The following is a 14707-nucleotide window of genomic DNA, read 5'->3' on the forward strand; positions in this document are numbered from 1 at the left end:
ATATATATATATATATATATATAACCTGGCCATTATCTTCCCTTGGTGTTATATATGGATGTGTGTGTATAGCAAGTCTAGAAGTACACACACACACACACACACACACACACACACACACACACACACACTTATATATTGCATATTGAGAAGTAGAAGAGTTGACATGAGTAACCAGGCTCTTGGAAATAAGGTAAAAACCCCCCAGGAAATGACACATAAACATGCTTATGAACCTACATAGTTAGAGAAGAAGTACTCAAAATTGGCACAGTGCAGACTTAATTGAAATTAATTCTAGATTTCTGCAACAAATGGTTTGCCCAGAAGAAATTGAGGCCTCAAGAAAACTGGTTAGACCTCTGGAAAAAGGAAAAGTAGTTGCATAGTTAAAGATAGAAGGAAGAGACAACCAAAGACCAACATATAACTGACTGACTTGTACTGCAGTAATTATGAAGAATGAAAACAAAGTGGAACATACAATATTTAGAGTGGAGGCATTTCAGTGAGTACACTTGGGTTTGTCATCTGTGAACCACACTGAGACGTGTGTACATTAATCTTAGACTGGTAATATAAAATAAACATTATATCTATATCTATAGATCCACCACCTGATCACCATCTTGGGACTGGAAGTCCCAACCCCTAATCCCTGACCTTTGCCACCAGAATACCTGTGCCACAGCTTCAGGAATTTCTGGAGAAGATGGTCTAAAACAGGGGTTGGCAATTATTTCAGCTAGAGGGCTGCTTAATGAGTTTTGGTGAGCGGTCAAGGGCTGCAATGGTAGCCCTGTCCCTTGACTGGTGCTCCACCCCCTGGTCACTATCTTGGAAATGAATGCCCTGATCCCACAATCCCTGACTTTTGCTACTGGAAGTCCCTCCCATTTCCCATGGAAGTACTCCTTTTGGGAATGGGGTTGCCATCTTGGAACTGGAAAAAAACAAATCATATAATAAAAGTCAAACTTCTACTCTAACATGTTTTAATTTTATTTCAAAAATATTTTTTGTCCTGATTTATGTGTGTTTGTATAGTCTGTATAGAGGTAATTGCATAGTAGATCAAAATAGTCTTATTCTTGTATATTGTGTGTGGGGGAATGTGTGGGATGTAGCTGGGGGGTGAGGATATGTGTATGGCAGAATGTGTGTGAGAGTGGGTGTGGGGGGGTTGTGAGGAGGTGTGGCTGTGTGTGGTGGGGTTTGGGGTATGTTGAGGGTATGGCATGTGTATATGTGGGAGGGTTGTGGAGAGTGTGGGCAGGGTGTGGGTGTGTGAGGTTTGTGGGGTGTGAGGGAGGGCAGGGGTGTGGGAACCCTCCTGCACCCCATTTGGTACACAGCCCCCATCGCTGGTAGCAGCAGGTGGCAGGTCCTCGGGAAGCTCATGGCCTCACACCTCACAAACCCCAGACACCCACACCCTGCCTACCCAAGCTTCACACTACCGCTGCCCTCCTGGGCATGGGCCCCGGGCTTTGGGCTCCGTGCTTCCACCAACCCCATGCTCTATGTTTCTGTATAGCTGCAGGTTCCCTATGTGGTGGCCAGAGTGAGCACTGCAGCAATAATACAGGAGGAGCCACTGGAGACTGGGGAAGCTGAGAATGTCCCCCAGTGGTTGCAGCAGTGGCAGCTCGGCTTGACCCGGAAGCTGTGTGTGTTGGCCAGGGCCAGGGTCTTCCTACACAGGGGGCGGGGTGCAAAGTGTGCAGACTGGCAGGGTACATCCCAGATCCAACCCATGGGCTGTATTTTGCCCACCCTGGTCTAGAAGAAAAATTGTTAATGTATGTGTTTGTTGCTAGCTACTGCAATAAGTCTGTATTAGGGCCTTGTTACACACATTGCACTTTGAGATGTTCAAATGTTGATTAGTTAGTGCTACCTTGAGCTTGGAGCAGTCATACCTTAAGGCTAAAAACCTTTTCTGACTGTCCCTCCCTCACTTTGCACAGCTGTGATTTGCTACTAGAAGCCTGGCAACAGGCTTTTGTACCTGCTCTACGTGTGTGAAAGATGGGTTGGGGGGCAGGAACGTTAGGCTGGGAGGCAGAAAGATAATGGGATGGTGGTAATGAAATCTGGGGTGGAAAAGAAATGGGGGTGAGGGAAGGGTGGTGAAGGAAGTCAGGATAAAATAGAAGGAAATAAAAAACCCAAAAGAATGTAAAAATAAATAAAGAGGAAGTAAATTCAAGAAGGCCTTGTGTTTTAATAAATTGGGATGTAGGATTGAGGTGTGGGGGGTGCTGGTTGTGCTTCCCAGGGTGGCTGGGGGGTGGGAGCAGTGAGGGTAGGTGCTTTTGGGGGAGCTACTGCCCCTGTCCCAGGATGGAAGCTCCCACTGATGGGGACCTGATTCAGTCCCTTACCTTGTTTCTCCCCCACCCCACCAGACCCTACTCCTGGCCCTATTACCTGGCTAAAATGTGCTCTGCAGGCTGTTTGCACAGGGTTACACTCCTGGGGGTGGGAAGATCACGCTCCAGGGAATAGGTGCCAGAACTACCCCCTGGGTAGTAGAGTTCAGGGGGGTGGAAAATTTGTCTACACAGAACAGGAGGGTTGGGGAGGGGACACTGCATCCCTGGATGCTGGAGGACTGCAATTTGGGTGGCTCATCTGTGGGGAGTGGCCACATATTAATGGAACATGAGCTGGGTAACACGGATCAGAAATAAACCTCCCCTGGAGTGGCATAACTTTAAGCCACTTAAAGTTTTGCTTAAAATTAGTTTCAGGTGTTAATGTATGGACAAGCCAGGGATAAGTGCTCCAGGAGCCACCTAAAATTAATATGTAACAAGGCCCTATACTGACAACTGCCTTTGTTACTGTGAGGTTCTTATGCTACTGCTGGAGTCAAAGATAAACTTTTTCAAGTGATTATGTAAACACCAGACTACTGGCCTCTTTTTTGTAAAATATCACAGGAATTTCAGAACTTCGTACGTTGAAAATGTTTAGGTTTAAGTTATTTGGTGGAATGGCAGGAATTCAGTTACCTTCAGGGTCTGTTCAGGCAACATTTTCAAACAGGCCTGAAAAACATCACCTGCAAACTTTTAAGTACATATGCCCATCTGTGAGAATAAAAGGGAGGAGGTCCTGTTTAATCATATATACATCAAAACAAACAAGCAAATGAGCAAACAAAAATGCATGACTAACGAGGCTATAATTCTGAAAGGACTTTTTGCCATGGCGATTACTGTAAATACGGTATTCTCTTCTAAAGGTCACTTTGTACTCATTACTCACAAGCAAGCTGAGTAACCTAGATAGGATTTATGATGTACCATGGGAGTTCCTGCTGCTCTGCAGTAAAAGTATGGAAAGTAATACTTTTCTTGTTTGGGTACAAAAAGAATCACAACATTCAGAGTTTTTAAATGGTATCCCACTTTAAAACTGACGTCATAGAAAGGCTTTAAAATTCCCTGAAGGCCACATTTTTTTAAAAGTACTTTAGCTTGCTGGAGTGAAGGCTTATGTATGCAACATAATCAGCCATGTTCTGCCCCTGATGCAGCAAAATACTTAAGTATGTATTTGGCTATAAGCTTGTGAATAGTCCCATTGTGTTTTATTGACTGGTCCACTGTTTATAAGCTAACAGCGGCACAGGAGCATTTTGTTTGTCAGTGAACCTTGCAAAAATTGGGAAAGATTCTAAACCACAAGAAAAATCCTGCTCTCCCTATTAAAATTGACTGTCAATGAGGGAAATAACTCTCACATGGTTTTGCAGGGTGGAGCTCATAAAATAGATTCATTACAAAGTTTTCTGCTAACAGGCTCATGGAAAAATACATTTGTTCCTTCCTTTTGGGTTTTGTTACCAACCCTCTGTCCCCCTCAAATAATAGCAGCACTCTAGCTCCTTAATATATTGAATTATTCCCCACTGTTCTGTATCAGTTTTTTTGGTGGCTGCTTTTCATTAAATTATACAGATGTATAAGAAAATGTAAGGATGGACGGTACTTGGATAAGTCAACTTTAGCATAGTCCCTTTCACTTATCTGGAGTACTCTGCTTCTCAGCCACCTGTCAGGAATATTAGAGACTAAGTACATGTCTTTCCTTTAATACTAACCCATGATCCATGAAAATTTGATTTAAAAATTAATTATTTAAAGGTTCAATACTGAATTGAATCTATCTACTTCAGGAAAAGTATTGCTTGCATTGAGAGTTTCTTTTCTTTTCTGATGATTCCATTAGTTTATAAAGTGCCTTACTTTACCATGGCTCTTTCTATACAAGAAGGTTCTTACGGGACAAAGGTTGCAATGAGAAAACACTGTGATTATTTATTTCTCATCATGAATAGATTTTGATATTAAATTTGCTTCCCAACCTACAGACAGGGTAGAGGACTACAGTTATAAGCACAGTACAAAGACCTACCTGGAGATACCCAATAATGCATTACTACCTCAAATATGCCCCCTTCTGGGTTATTGTCCTAATACAATGATTCTCATTCAGGATGCTACAAGATCCTTTTAAAAGGATCTTTTAAAAGGCACTTTTTAAAATGTCTCATAATATTAGTACTTTTAGGGACTGTCTTCACATAGCCCTATAGCAACATAGCGACATGCTACATTACTGTATGGCACGTTACATCAATGTAACAATCATGTGTGTCTACACGTTTGCCAGCTACATGGCTGAGTGGCACGCTCCCTCAGTGTAGCAGGCTGCTACAGCAACATAGTGGTGAAATCTAACAGTGTGCTGCATACATGGCGCAGTAATCACCCATACTGCACTGTGCTTTAGTTCTCCCAAAAGGAAGTACTAAAGTATGGCACCATAGCAACATTGCCATACGACAATATGTAGATGTGCCCTTAGGTAGATAAATGTCTACACATGATTCACAAGATAAAGCCAGAAATTTCAAATAGCACTTGTGTCATAAATAGTATGACCTGTTGTGGTATTTGAGTTCTTTGCAAAAGAAGGATTTCTCTATTATTTTGTATTCTCTATTGTTTTTTTTCTGTTGTAAAAATGAGTGAAAGCTAAGAGCTGGCATTTTTAAGGGGTGTCTTGATTATTGCAAGGGATGTTTGTGTCTAACGAGGTTGAGAACTACTGTCATAATACAATAGAGTTGGTGGAGTCAAAAAGAGAGCTGCAAACAGCAGACTATATAAGGAGAGGTTCCCCCCCCCCATTTACTGTGGTGTTAAGTAGAAGATTATGATGGAGACTGAGGCAGCAACAGAGGATACAGATAAATTGCACAGACAACCAAGGTTTCTTGATGCAGAAGCTGTGAGATGCAGATTATATTTGAATGAATGGCAGCTATTATACATGAAGTGTTACTGGTAGAATTTATGGAGGAGAAGATCCAAGATCTAGAGCTGTACTGGAGATAAAGGGAAAGGTCATGGGAGGATCTGAGGGGGAAAGGAGAGAAGAAATGATATAGGCAATTGAAGATTTGTAGATGCCAGCTGAAAAAAGATTTTTGCAGCAGACTTCTGGAGAAGAAGGATGATCTGTAGAAGCATGTGACCATGAAAATGGGGTAGAGAAAGAGACCGTCTATTAAAAGAGAAATGGAGCTGAGCAGTAGATGTGCTACACTAGAAAACTGGGAGGAAACAAAAAGATGAGGGTCTAAGGAAGACTAAAAAAGGAGCTTGTCCCAACAAGAAGAACGAAACAATGAAAATAACAATGAAGTATCAGAGTCCAAGAAGGAATTAACATGATATACAGAAGACTAAGAAAGTAGAGAATGAAAGGTAATCTGTAGACAGAAGACAGAATAAAAGAGAGAGGACTAGGGACTCACACTAATAGCAGGAAGAGGCAGGTCTATGCTTTAGGGACTCCCTGGGTATGTCTACACAAGATGTTTACTGTGGAGTTGCCTAATTAGCTCCAGAGTAAACAGTTCAGCATCTACATGTGTGGCCCTATTAGACTGCAGGAAACTAATAAACTCTGCAGCAGGTTAGTACTTGTACAAACACAAGTACTAACCTGCTGCAGAGTATTTTTTGTGCACAGCAATGCACATGTAGATGCTGACAGGGTTGGCTGGGGCACGAGGGTGCTTCAGTGCAGAGGCTGACTGGTGGCTAGCCCCACACTGCAGCACCCTTGAGCACCCTAGTGCCCGCAGCACAATGAGCTGAATAAGAGCAGCCCTGGGTTGGCTGGCTGAACCCCCAGCCTCCCTGCTAGCTGGGGCTGCTCCTATGTGGCTCAATTTGTTGTGGTCCCTGGAGCAAGTGTAAACACAGCACTTGTTAGCAATAAACTCTGGCACAATGTGCACTAGTGTTTACTGCTGCACATTATGCATGTGTAGATGTACCCCCTATTAAGCATTGACAGGTCTATCACTAGAGGGGATCAACAGAATGGAAGGGTATGCTGCCTTGACCAAAGGCAAGAATATGAGATTTGGTCCTGAGTTTTTATCTCCGCTCAAGCAAGGGCCTTACTCTCTCAGACACCATTTCCGTCAGCCAAGCCATCGTGACATTGCAATCAAATGAAATGTTTCATTTGACAGAGTCCAATTTGAAACTCAGGGGCCTAGAATGTAATTGGCAGAGGACATTTCTCCATAACAGGAGACAAGGATGTATCTAAATCTTGCTACTTTAATACAAAAACTTAAGAGCTCCATTCCTTTTTACAGACCTTTCCACCATAAAAATGCCCATTGGATATAAAAACTAAGAATAATCATTTTAAGAAAACGGTGGAAACCAATGGCTGTTAACTTGCACAGGAACATACCTCTCAATTATGCATGTTGCACCTGAGATATCTGTAGAAAGATTTATGAGCAAATCTTGCAATCTGAATCTTTGGTTTGATAGAACCTGATATGCGTAAGCTTAGATTTTACTATCTTCCCTCATGTAAAACAAAAATAATATGTTTAGCTATAATCCTTCTTTTAACTTGAGTTGAATCTCTAGGCCAATGAAAGTTTATCCTGCACCAGTAGTAGTTTAGAATTAAAGTTTATCCAGCACCAGTAATGCTAGTAAGATTTTTGCCATTGACTCGAGACAAGTTCCCCAATGAGGGGACATAACTACTTTACAGTAGATTCCAATGTGGTAGTAATTATTTTAAACAAGTTTCATCTTAACTTCATGACTGGAAGGGCATGTATTAAAACATTTTAAAATAAATGTTTTCCTTATGTCTCAATTAAAAATGTATCTTTCAGCATCAACATATATTCACTATAGTCCTGTCAAAATGTTTGATTTCTTTTTAATGTGTGAGTTTCCTCATAGGTTACTCATAAATACAATATAGTTATCAGCTTCAATCCTAAGCAGGCATCCAGGGACACATATAGCATTTAAAAATAAGACAAAGAGAAATATTGTAGAGGTAACAATAGAGAACAAAAGAGAGAATTGACTAATAGTTAAGCAGAAACAGAAATGAAAACCTGACATGAATAAAGGAAAAATGTTAAATTGCAATAGTGAATTCAAGACAAAGGCATAATTTGTCCAAGTTTGTTCCTGAACTACGATTACTAATGTTGTTTAAGATACCATAAAATATTTAAGGACCTAGAGTGGAAAATGATCCTGCATTTGTCTAAAGGTGTGAATTAGATGACCAAAAATATCTTTTAAAACCCTGTATTGTGTTAGTGTCTGAAAACTTAATGAAGACCACAAAACACTCTTAAGAGAATGTGTGTTACACTTTTCCATATCTTCTAGGAAATTAAAAGTTCAATTCCAAAATCAAACATTTTATTTAAAAAAAACCCCTAGCTTAAGATTGTTAGTTTTCCACAATTATGCAGTTATCTATCACACTTGAAAGCACTAGAAAGCAAAAAAATTAGTAACTAAAAATGCAATTAATATGATATGAAATGAGCAGATATTCTTTTAAAATAGAAAGAAATTCACATTTCTTCATTATCATTCAACATCATTCAATAACAACAAAACCAACTTCAGTTCTGCTCCATATATTTTTCAGTATTTTAACATATTATTATCTTGAGTTTGAAATCTAAATACTTCCTCCTAGACCAGTAATACTTCAAATGATTTAGGTTAAGAATAAATACTTCATGATCCCAGCCCCACATGAGTATTTGAAAATAATACAAATTGGCAACTGTTTGTGTCCTCACTGATAGGGCTTGTGGCTGCTTTTTAGGTTATGGCCTCTGGATTAAAAAATATTGTTCGAAAGGCTGTTTTTAAATGGGAAATTTTCCCAATGGATATACTTATCAGGTGAGAATAAGCTTTTGTATTATTGAGAATAAGCTTTTGTATTATTGCTTTAGTATGGATGTTGCCCCAGTACCCAAGTTGTACAAGTATAAACACAGTTCTAATTTTTACCAAACACTTACCTGTGTACTTAACTTTTTATACTTTATGCTTACGAGTAGTCTTAGTGAACATAGCAGGACAACTGTGTATTTGCCATTTTTGAGCTGCTATTTGCAATTTCAAGACACTTTGCACATCATTTGCAAAAAAAACTTTCCATTTTTCTTTCTGTTAAGTTGCAAGGAAATCAAAATATGACAATGAGATCATGAGATTAATTTGCCAATTTTGCTAGGCTAAGAAAGATCTTTTAGTTGTCCCCTGTCTGCCTGATACCACTCCCTGTAAATATCAATGTAAAATAATCCCACCAATGTCAATGGAAGCAACATTGGGCCCAAACATATCCAAAAAGAAAATTGTAAATAATATTGCTTAATGGCAGCATATTTTCTCTATTTGCAACCAGCAAAATTAAATATAGTTTTAACCTAATGATAATTTAAACAAGAGGCAAGAAGCCATTTTGGAGATAGGGATGAACAGAAATATTAGGCAAAGATCAAATGTCAAAATGGAAGGGTTTTTTAAGGACCAAAACCAATGGATAGACTTTCTTCAAATTTGTTTGAAAGTGACCTCTTTGCCTTAAGAGCAAAAGGGGAGATTTCATGACAAACCAATTTTCCAAGCCAAAGTTACAGGAAGAATGGTTGCAACCTCAGCTCTGAAGAAGGCACTTCCTTTCAGTAATACTTGGAAGTATTACTTGATCAGACCACAGAAGAAAAAAACACATGCTTGTATTTTTTCTTTTTATAGACTTCTGAGTTTGAGAATTCTAATATTATAAAAGCCTAAGTCTGTCAGTCTGTCTGTAACACTTTATTTGCACTCTGATTGGCTGATGGAAACAGCCAATCAGAGTGGTCCAAGTGTGGGGGAGTGCCACCATGATTCCAAAGCCATGCCAAGGACCAGACAGAGGGCGGGGGAGCCAAAGCCAGCAGCACTGGCCTCAGCTTCCCCATCCCACTCCTTGCAAGTGGCGCTGAGGACCTGACACAGGGTGGGGGCAGAACAGCAGCAGAACAGCAGCAGCATGGGGCATTAGATGGCAGCACTCCATCCCAGCCCACCTCCTTCCCTCCTGCCCCCCCCCCATCATTTTTGACAGGCAATTGGCTAGTATATTACATCAGCATGGCAATTTTTTCCTATATTATATGACTTGGTAATGACTCTCTATATTGATTCGTTTAGAAACCAGTGTTTATTTTGTCATCTTCTTATTTAATACAAAGTATCTAACTTATGGTTCATTATTACATGACAGACTTCCAAGTATTCACAACAACACAGTAATTTTTTCTAATAGAGACAGGTACTTGGAACTGTCTCCCATGACCAGCAAATAAACATAAAAGGATGCATTACTTAAACTAAGCCTTTGGGTATTCAAAACAACATATATTATTGCTTTTATGTTTTCAAAGAATTTTCCAAATTTGATTAATTCTTACAACCTTCTGGTGACATCTGCAATTGTTGTTTTCCTTGCTTTGCAGATGGGAAATCATAATACAGAGAAAGTGACTTGCCCAGGGCTATTCAGAAAGTTGGCAAACTAAGCCTAGAAGTAAAGTTTGAACTCCCAGTCTAATACATAATCCACCAGGCCATGCTGTCTGGCTTTAGGTTATATTCTCTACTAAATTTACTAATTAATCATTTATAAAACAGTATTTAAATAAAATACCACTGAAGAAAAGTGGTATGAGCCAATTATTACTATATGTGCTGCATGTTGTACAAGTAATAGAACATTGGGTACAAAAACACAATTGGCATTAATTGGCTTTTTCCACAGTGGGGTCTGTGTCGATTCATATTAAAGGAATTTGAGTTCATAATCTAGAACATGGTTCCCAACTTATGGGCCCCATAATATATGTTGACTGCCTCTGGAAAACTTGCCCTTCTTCCTTATTTCTGGATGTTAAATTACCTTAGAAAAAGATATTAATCATTACTTTTTCTAATATTGTTTTTCCCAATATTACGTCTACCTGTTGCAGTTACTATAATTATCAGACAGATATTATGGGACATAAAAGGGAAGAAGATGGAAATGGTCTTCTGGGTCAAGTTATCTGTGATATATCTAGTACAAATAATAATTTGATTAAAATATGATACATATTGTGAAAAAATAGAGACTCCATGATATTGATTAAATCCATTTTTTGTCGAGTGTCCCTAGAATATTTTCTGCTACTTTTTATGGTAAAATGACTACATATTCCTAAAAAGCTACAAATAGATGTGGTCTTTGAAATGATACTACAGAGAATTATGTTGACTGTATTATCTTGCTTAATAGATTAATTAAAACTAAATTAAAAAATAAAATATGGTGAAATCAAATTTTGCTATGTGAGCCATTTAAGTAACAGTTATTTTCTGGATGATGTATCTTTCAGAGACTACCTCTGAGAAGTACTTGTTTCCAGTACCTGCTGCACCTCCTGAACAATGATTTTCTCAGCTTTTTAAATTATAAGACTGGACTAATCATCTTCATTCTTTGGTAATTATACATTTAACACTAAATTAGTAACTAAAGAATTATGTGTATTTATGTTGCAGCTTCCTCCCAATAGTGTCAAATCCTTTTATAAAATTGGATTCCCCTGTCTATACTCTGTAATACCAGATGCTCTGTATTACCAACTATCTCTGCTGTACTGGGTGCCCAGTGTCATCTAGGGATGTGAGGAGCTTTGGTCCCTGATTTGATCTGGCAGAGAATTGGCCCAATTTGGTGGCTGAATCTCTGAATATGAATTGAGTCAGAGAACCCTTTAATCTCTCCAAATCAAATTGGAACCCTCCAAATCGATGCAGAGAGATCTGAACAGATTCGGCGATTCGGACATAGACACAGCTTTCAGTGTTTTTTCTACATACCTCTAGGTAGCAGGGGCTTGTGAATGCTGCGATGCTGCATGGATGGAGTGTCCCACAGAAGTGGGGGGGATCCCCTGCGTGCTCAGCAGCAGACCCAGAAGTGGACCAGAAGCATTTCCGGTCTGCCAGGGAGCACACAGGGCGCACCCTGCCCCCCCAGCTTGGCAACTGGTACCTCCTGGATCTGGTTAGGGGCACCCAGGGTCCCCCGCAGCCAATCGCTGAACCAGGGAGGTGCAGTGGGGGGTGGACAGAGCACTCTCTAGCAGACCCGGAAGTGGACCGGAAGTATTTCTGGTCCACTTCTGGGTTCGCCACCAAGCACATGGAGGGCCCCCCACACTCTTGTGAGATGCTCCATGTGTCCCAACATCGCAGAGATCACAAGCCATGCCTGCTACCTTAAGGTATGTAGAAAAAACTTTTAAAGCTGTGTCTGTGTCCGAATCACTGATTCTCCAAATCAGCATCGAATCCTCAGATTTGGATTCAGCCGAATCGAATCAGGGACAGTGATCTGAATCAATGAATCGAATCACTGTCCCTGATACAGGCCGAATCCAAATCCAAATTGAATAAGACCCTCTTCGCACACCCCTAGTGTCATCTATTCCTTTTTGCTCTGTTTGCTAGGTCCTACATTCCCTTTCAGTCAAATATCCCTATTTAGGACTGTCATGCCCCCTCCCAACATCTGCTCCTTTGCACTGGGAAATAATTGTTAAATGTCTCAGGTCTGGGAAGGAACCATTTCTTGTGCGTGGTGGCAAGAAGAAATAATTTGGATTTTTCCTTTGGTTCCACTAGCTGCCTGAATCAGTTGCTTCCTCTGCCTTTCCTTTAGCTATCTGTAAAGGAATACCAAAGGAGAATGAGAGGGGAATGATAAACTCGGTGTCTCTGTGTTCAGCATCAGCATAAGTCCCCTCCCTTTGCTTCTCCTCTGTTCTACCTCAGGCCTGGAGACATTTCTGATCCCTTCTGCTTAAGAGTTTGAGGAAAATGTCTCCCTCTATGGATATTTAGCAAATGTGCCTGTGACAGAGGCTTGTATTTTAAAAAATATGCACAAATTTTTGGGTGTTCAACTTGACAATGGGAACATGCAACTCCAGTTAAAAATCAGGTCTTGGGTGTTTTGAGATGGGCAAAGTTTCAAATCTAAGATACTTGAAGTGCCTGTGACACGGTAACCCAACCACCCTTCCACAAACATCTTCCCCTTGAAGCTGTTGGCATTTTCAAAGGCATTCATCCATCACGGGAAACTTTTTATGGCCATTTTTATGACAGCTATTTGAGAATAAATGAACATTTAGAATGATAGCTCAGTTCTGATGGCATACAGGTAAGGCAATCAGAATTGAACAATAAAGCAGCATATCACATTGTCCTGCTGTTACTTCCTACTATAGCACCAAAATGTTCATGGGCAGGAGTGGGAACCATGTGATAAGTGGGCGAGGCAGATGATAATTTTCCAGGAATGTAATTAACTGTACAAGTAATTTATGTAGGTCCTTATTAAATGCTTATGACTAAATTAGTTGCCCACTACTCAAACTCATCTGTGATTTATTCTAAAATTCCAAACTACTGACCAGTTTAAAACTATCACTTCTTGTAAGCAGGCCTGCCAACAATATTTCTTCCTTATCTCCCAGATTGTCTTGCTCACTTGCATTACTGTAGCAACTGAAGGCCTTCTGATAAGGTTTAGGGTTAGGCACTGTACACACATACAAGAAAAACACAATTCCTATTATAAAGTCCTTATGATTGAGAAGGAACTGTTTCCTATACTCAAAATGGGCAAGATTCAAGTGCTCACCCAGTGAAAACTTTTTATTAATGAGACTTTACAATTTAAAACACCAATAACAAATCTCTTCAGCTAGAAGTAAACCCAAACCAAACCAAATCAAACTAGAAATGTACTTCTGGGAAGAAGAAATTTCCAGTGGAATAGAATTTGCATCTATAGGCATGAAATGTTAACCACCAGACTTGACTTTGTGAAATTTTTCATTAATTAATTTTTGTCAGACTCATGCTGTTGTAAATAAAGGGATTACCCCAACTCTTGCTGATTAAAACCTTTATGCCATTAAACACCAATGGTATTCCCTGCCCAGTTCATAGTTTCATTCTTTATCATACAATTTTACAGTTTATCATCTGTGTATTATAATATGTGATTGTCATGACTTCACAATCTGTCAGATGTATTTCAAGGACCCTTCTGTAGCACATATAATTTGTGAATACTCTAGTGGTAAGTGGTCTTATTTTGAACAGAAAATGCATGCACAATGCACATGTAAAAATATCCCAATTGTTGTCTTTATTTCAGCTGCATCAATGCATATCTTCCAAAAACAGAAGCCCAAAGTATTACTCCAGATCTGCTGAGATATTTTATAGATGATTTAAATGAGATTAAACGACTTGATGTAAGTTCACAAAATATCAATGTCATAGACTTATTTGGGTAGGAAGATGCATGTAGTGGGTCATCTAGTAAAGTGCTAAATTGGGGAATGACTGTGTTGAGTAGACAAGTAAAGGGAATATGGAAAAAAAATATACCCTGTATTACACATCTTCAAATTAAGTGTTTTCTCTTTTTCAAAGTGTAATCCTGTTAATGTTCTATTTTAATTCTTCCAGTACTCCTTTTTATTCAGATACAACAGGAAGAAGCTTTTGCTGAAAAACATATGATGTTGGAGTTAGCTTCTGCTGAGAAACAAATGCTGGAATTCAACTCTAGTGAAGTTCTCTCTGGGATGTTCATCTTGCAAAGCGCTGAGCAACCTAAATTTCAATTATTTTCAATGATTTCCAGCACTTTGCAGGATTGTTTCTTTGATCACAGAGCTACTCTACCTGTTGCAGTACAATAGCATTAACTTTATTATCCCTAACTTCAGGAAATGCCATTTAAATAATTAATTTTGTTTTCTTTTAGTGCATTGATACCAGTTTATATACTGCAAGCACAAGTGAATATGTAAGTAGGTTTTCTAAGTTTGGCTTTGACTACTTTAAAATCTAACATTGCTAGGACTTCTACAGTAACTTCTATGTAAGGCAATCACTGTCTAATTTGATCCAAGTGCCTGAAACTATCATTTGCATTAAAAATAACAGTTTCCAGTGTTTATATGTATTGATTATTATTGTTATTGTATTGTTATTGAATTGCTTGTTATAGATATTAGTAATTTCACAAGAGACGCCAAAATTATTTTATCAAAGGAAAGAACTTCACTTTATCCTCAAAGAATGGAAAACACCTACAAACATTGGGTTCCTATAGATGTACAGGGAGCCTGCTCCAACATGCTGGACATCCACCATTTCAGAGCACACTCAATTAATCGAGCCTGCTTTAGCATGGAAATTGATGC

The 14707-nt window shown here is 39.3% G+C and overlaps 1 protein-coding gene across 8 annotated transcripts in view; it reads left to right on the forward strand.

The window, feature by feature from the left end:
• IL15 (interleukin 15) overlaps positions 1-14707 on the forward strand; it is a 92099-nt gene that overhangs the window by 61279 nt on the left and 16113 nt on the right. For all 8 annotated transcript variants that reach the window (XM_019522127.1, XM_019522128.1, XM_019522125.1 and 5 more), the window contains 3 exons: positions 10808-10914; positions 13648-13747; positions 14266-14307. In XM_019522127.1, coding sequence (XP_019377672.1) covers positions 10808-10914; positions 13648-13747; positions 14266-14307 — 249 coding nt within the window. The remainder of the gene's footprint in view (positions 1-10807; positions 10915-13647; positions 13748-14265; positions 14308-14707) is intronic.

Source organism: Gavialis gangeticus, unplaced genomic scaffold (genome assembly GCF_001723915.1).
Source record: "Gavialis gangeticus isolate Ggan-Ray unplaced genomic scaffold, GavGan_comp1, whole genome shotgun sequence".
NCBI classification, from domain to species: Eukaryota; Metazoa; Chordata; order Crocodylia; family Gavialidae; genus Gavialis; species Gavialis gangeticus.